Consider the following 4,678-nt stretch of genomic DNA (forward strand, 5'->3'; position numbering starts at 1 on the left):
GATGGGGGAACATGATTTACATTTATCAAATAAAGATTTTTATCCACACGGAACAGAAGGAGACCACCAAGACTGGAACGTGGAACCTGATTTGATGTTTTTGGTGAGGAATTCCAGCCTGTTTGGATTCTGATTTTGGTGTTTTGCTTTTCCTAAGACGCGTCCTTGAGTGGAATTTAATGAGGACCAAGGGAAACCAGTACAGTAAGCTCTACAGTCAAGAGATTTTCATACTCTCTGCTGCCTGTACTGCTGTGGTTTTGCTCCCGCCGGTAAAGCAGCATGGATCTGTCCCAGGACCAGCTGACAGACTGGAGCTCAGCCCAGCCCAGCTTCTCTCCTCTGCTGCAGTACGACGGCTCTCAGGAAAGACTCAACCACACCTACGGCTTCCACAGCTCCATAATGCTGCCCTCCACTTTCAGCCCCCCCACTGCCCCCCTCCATCAACCTCTGCCCTCTCTGCTGCCCTCGTCCCTCATTCCTTATTCCTCCCTCATCTCCTCCCCTTTATTCTCCACCACCTCGACCTCATCCTATCCACAAACAGCCACTTTTGTCTACCAGTCCTCCTCCTCCTTTCCTTTATCCCTGTCCACCTCCTCTTCTAATGACTTGGCAGACCTGGAGAGCATGCTGCTCTGGACTCTACATGAGCCCAGCACAATCGCTCTGACCATCATGTACTGTCTGTCTTTCATTTTGGGATTTGTTGGGAATTTAATGTCCCTGCGCGTCCTCACCAACAGGCGTAGCCGTCGGCTGGCTGGCGTCAGCGCCACGCGCAGTCTTCTGGTGAACCTGGCGGTGTGTGACCTGGCTGTGGTGTGCGTGTGCATGCCCATCACCGTGGGAAGCCAGATCTACACCGCCTGGGTCTACGGTGACCTCCTGTGTCGAGCCGTGCCCTTCACGCAGGCTGTTTCAGTCTCAGCCAGTGTGCTAACGCTGACGGTGATCAGCGTGAATCGCTACTTCAGTGTGCGATCACCGCTGCGAGCTCGCTCCATGTTTACCGGCCGTCGGATCTTGGCGACCGTGGCCGTGGTGTGGACAGTGTCTTCGATCATGTGCGCTCCCATTGCGGTGATGAACCGGCGACGGGAGATCAGCTTTGGGACATTTGCCATCTTGGTCTGTCAGGAGGAGTGGCCTCAGCATCGCCTTAAACAGGGGTAGGTACTCTGACAGACCACCAGAGAGAATACCAGGGTTGTATGATCTATTCTAAGCAGATCATCATCATTTCAACCCATAATGCAACCTGTGGGTCCTGATCATAGACTGTATATAAAGACGGACAACATGACAGCTCCCCAAAACATAGCAATCGCCCCCTGGTGGCTGGCTGCATTATAGGTCATAAACCCCGCCCCCTCTATGTTAGCGGATGGGACTTTGCCCAAGCTACAAAAAATCGAAGTACACAGTCTTTATATACAGTCTATGGTCCTGACACACCAAGCTGACAGTGCAGGCATTGAGTGCTGTTGGGCCATAGTTACGTTTCGTGGCCATTCATCACCAGTAGTTGGCTCTTAATGGCGTGTGGAAGAAGGAGGCTGTCAATAAGAGAGAGCTCTCTGATTGGCTGTTCAGCCCAGCGAATCAGTGATTTCACCATTTCATTTAAAGCGTTTTCTCCCGATAAGAAAAAAGACCCCAGACTGACGACAGCAGGGCGAAGCGTAACTATGCTAGTTGCTATGCTAGTTGCAACTTTTTGCCAGACATATTTGCAATTGATGTTTTAAGGACGTGATCAGAACTTTAATTACGTTTTACGGTGGCACAAAGATGCAGGCTGTCTTTCTGTGATGTTTTTTTGGATCACAAACAGGCGCATAACTTACCTGCAGGTCGGCCGTCCGGTTGATGTGTGTAGTCTTTGCAGGGTGTTCATGAGCAGCTTGAGGCAACGTGAAGCGAAGAACAACATGTAATCAGTTGCTGTTTGTCTGTGCTAGTTCTTAAAAGTTTGGTTTGGTGTGTCCTTTAGATTCACAGACAGGGACCTCGCTTGCCATTCAAACCTGCGAGGTTCTTAAATGTTGTGCTTGAGGAGCTCAGACACAGAGCTTATTTTGGTTTAGAGACTTTTGTTTCTTTTTTATTGCTCACAGAATATCCCTGTTAACCATGAGTTGTCAAATGGCTCTGAAGGACTACTATTTTGTAGACTCTCTTTTGTGTTTTTGGCTGATGTGCCATTATGGCTTCACTGTCATTTTGCAATTGTGTGCTGCAAAAAGTTAGAAATAGTGTTGATTTTCCAGAGATACCCTCAAATCTTATATCTTAGAGTTCTTATACAGTGCTGCTGGTTATAATGTTGTCATATTGATCTTGTTGATGAAATTGTGATGAAATTAAAAAGTCTTGAAAGGAGCAAACTGTGTTCCTGATAACTGTCCTCCATAACTGCTGCAATCCATAACTTCAAACGGAGCATGTTGTTGTTAATAATGTAATAAAAATATCCTTGACTCACCATTTTTAAATAGCAGCGTAAGGAAAGCGTACAACATAAATGTCACTTTTACTGTTTCACCGCAGATATAGAATAAATCTTATTAAAAACATTACACACTTCAGCACATTTCAAACTATATTCACTAGAGTAATGAATATAGTTTTATTTTAAATCAGTATTGTATTTTTAATTATCTCACTTTTCTTCTGCAGATACAATGTGCTTCTGTTTGTGATGCTCTACTGCCTGCCCGTGACCTTTAACCTCACCATAGGCTTCCTCACCGGCAGGCGGCTTTGGGCAGGGAAGAAATCCACTTTTGTTGATCTTGATCCTCGCAGCCAAGCTCTGCACGCCTCGCGCCTCAAGATGCGGCAGAAGATAGCCAAGATGGTGGTGTGTCTGGTGCTGCTGTTCGCAGTGTCCTGGCTGCCGCTCTACTTGGCTGACCTTTGGATCGACTGCGATCAAAGGCCGCCATCTTGGCTCCTGCAGACGCGCCCATTTGCCCAGTGGCTGGGCCTGACAAACTCCAGCCTTAACCCCATCTGTTACTGTTTCATAGGGGATCTGTACCGCTCAGCAAAGGTGATACGGACGCGATACTACCAGAAAGTCGCCGCTCTGTTCGGCTCCTCCTCATTCTCCAGCTCAGCTGCAGTGGCCTCTCATGTCGCAGTGATTACAGACACCAAAGTGAGTGCTGCTGAGCGCCACCATATTGCTGCTGCTGCTGTGGCAGCATCTGCATCCATCGTTACAATCCCCAGGCTGTTGAGCTTGGCTAGAGGCCAGGGACTGGGCCAGAAGGTCGGAGACAGTTCAGACAGCCGAGCAGGATCCGACCACAGTATCTCAGACTGGTGTCGGTCCAGTCCCAGTGTGTGTGACAGCTCCTTGTTCCCCTGCCAGCTCCACACACTCCAGCACTCCATACAAAGAGCGGACTTCCTGCCCACAAGAAGACACTCTGTAAATGAGAATGCTGGACCATTACCTTTAAGAATCGAGTCTGTGGAAATAGACATGTTGCCTTTGAGGAGGCATTCAGGGGATAGAGTATATGGTCTGTCAGCCGATAAGAGAGACATCATTACCATGGGCAGAGATGCTCTCTGTTACACTGACCAGCAGAGAAGCAAAACATCACAAAGCTTTTCTCTGGTAGGAGACAGAGAGGATGAAACAACCGATATGACCAGCCTGTGAAAGCTGCAGATTATCTGATATATCAGCAGGAAGGAATCTTTTGTTTTTGTCACATAAAGCTCTTGATCTCAGTTTGCAGGTGACAGTGTTGGTTAATCCTGTGTGAAAGCAGTTATTTGTCTTGAGGCTAAACTGACCTGGTCTACACTCCCCTTCTTTCTCCGTGTAGTATTCTCTTTGTATCAACAAAAGCAGAGGGGATCCAGGACCAATGTTTGGTCGACGAGATCAGGTCTTTGAAGGTGGGCGGAGGGAGCAGTGATGGAGTGAACCCTGCAGGGGAAGAGTTGGAGTGTTAATCAGCCCCAGGCTAGAAAGCCAGTTATCAGTAAGAAGGATGGATTGCAGCAGTGCGCCATTCCATGCAAGTCATATCATAAGTGATTCAGCTGCTAGTCACAGTTGTGTCGAATATCTGCGCAAGACAATATCCAGCAGGACGTAACTGTATGATAAATATTTCTGTTTAGATTCAGCTCTTTCTTTTTTATTGCTTTGCTAATGGTTTTGATTGTATTTGTTGCTCACAGAAAAGGTCAAACCCTGTGTTACAGCGCAATGTAGGAACATGCTGTTATCTCACACAGATGCAGTATGCGTGAAGAGTTTCTGACAGGTCTTTACAGGATAATGTCAGCATCAGTGTCTGCAGCCTGTGAAAGATAAGTCCAGTACCAGCAGTTGTTCATGTGTGCAGCCATACAGGTGATTTACAGGGAACATGAGATTTGCTGTACATGAAGCAGAAAATCAGAAGCTCAGAACATAGTGAATGGCTTTGTTTTGCACATAATAACTCTGTGCCATTGCTATTAGGCATGAAATAAGTTTTCAGGTTCATCTGATTTTTGAAAGCTAAATCAAGTCATCTGAAATAAGCTCAAAACAAGCAGGTTTACTTCATTCAGAGGAAATTTAAAGGGCCAGTTCACCCAAATAACAAACAAAGGACGTATTTTTTCACATAGCTTAAGTGGCTTCTAACCATGAAGATAC

General features: G+C 46.8%; 1 protein-coding gene across 1 annotated transcript; it reads left to right on the plus strand.

Moving 5' to 3' along the window:
* Positions 1-282: 282 nt before the first annotated feature.
* LOC139291049 (neuropeptide Y receptor type 2-like) lies at positions 283-3,944 on the plus strand. Its single transcript, XM_070912951.1, has 3 exons — positions 283-1,175; positions 2,686-3,445; positions 3,852-3,944. The coding sequence occupies exons 1-3, from the start codon at positions 283-285 to the stop codon at positions 3,942-3,944; spliced, it is 1,746 nt and encodes a 581-aa protein (XP_070769052.1).
* The last annotated feature ends 734 nt before the right edge of the window (positions 3,945-4,678 follow it).

The sequence above is a fragment of the Enoplosus armatus genome, chromosome 2 (genome assembly GCF_043641665.1).
Source record: "Enoplosus armatus isolate fEnoArm2 chromosome 2, fEnoArm2.hap1, whole genome shotgun sequence".
NCBI classification, from domain to species: domain Eukaryota; kingdom Metazoa; phylum Chordata; class Actinopteri; order Centrarchiformes; family Enoplosidae; genus Enoplosus; species Enoplosus armatus.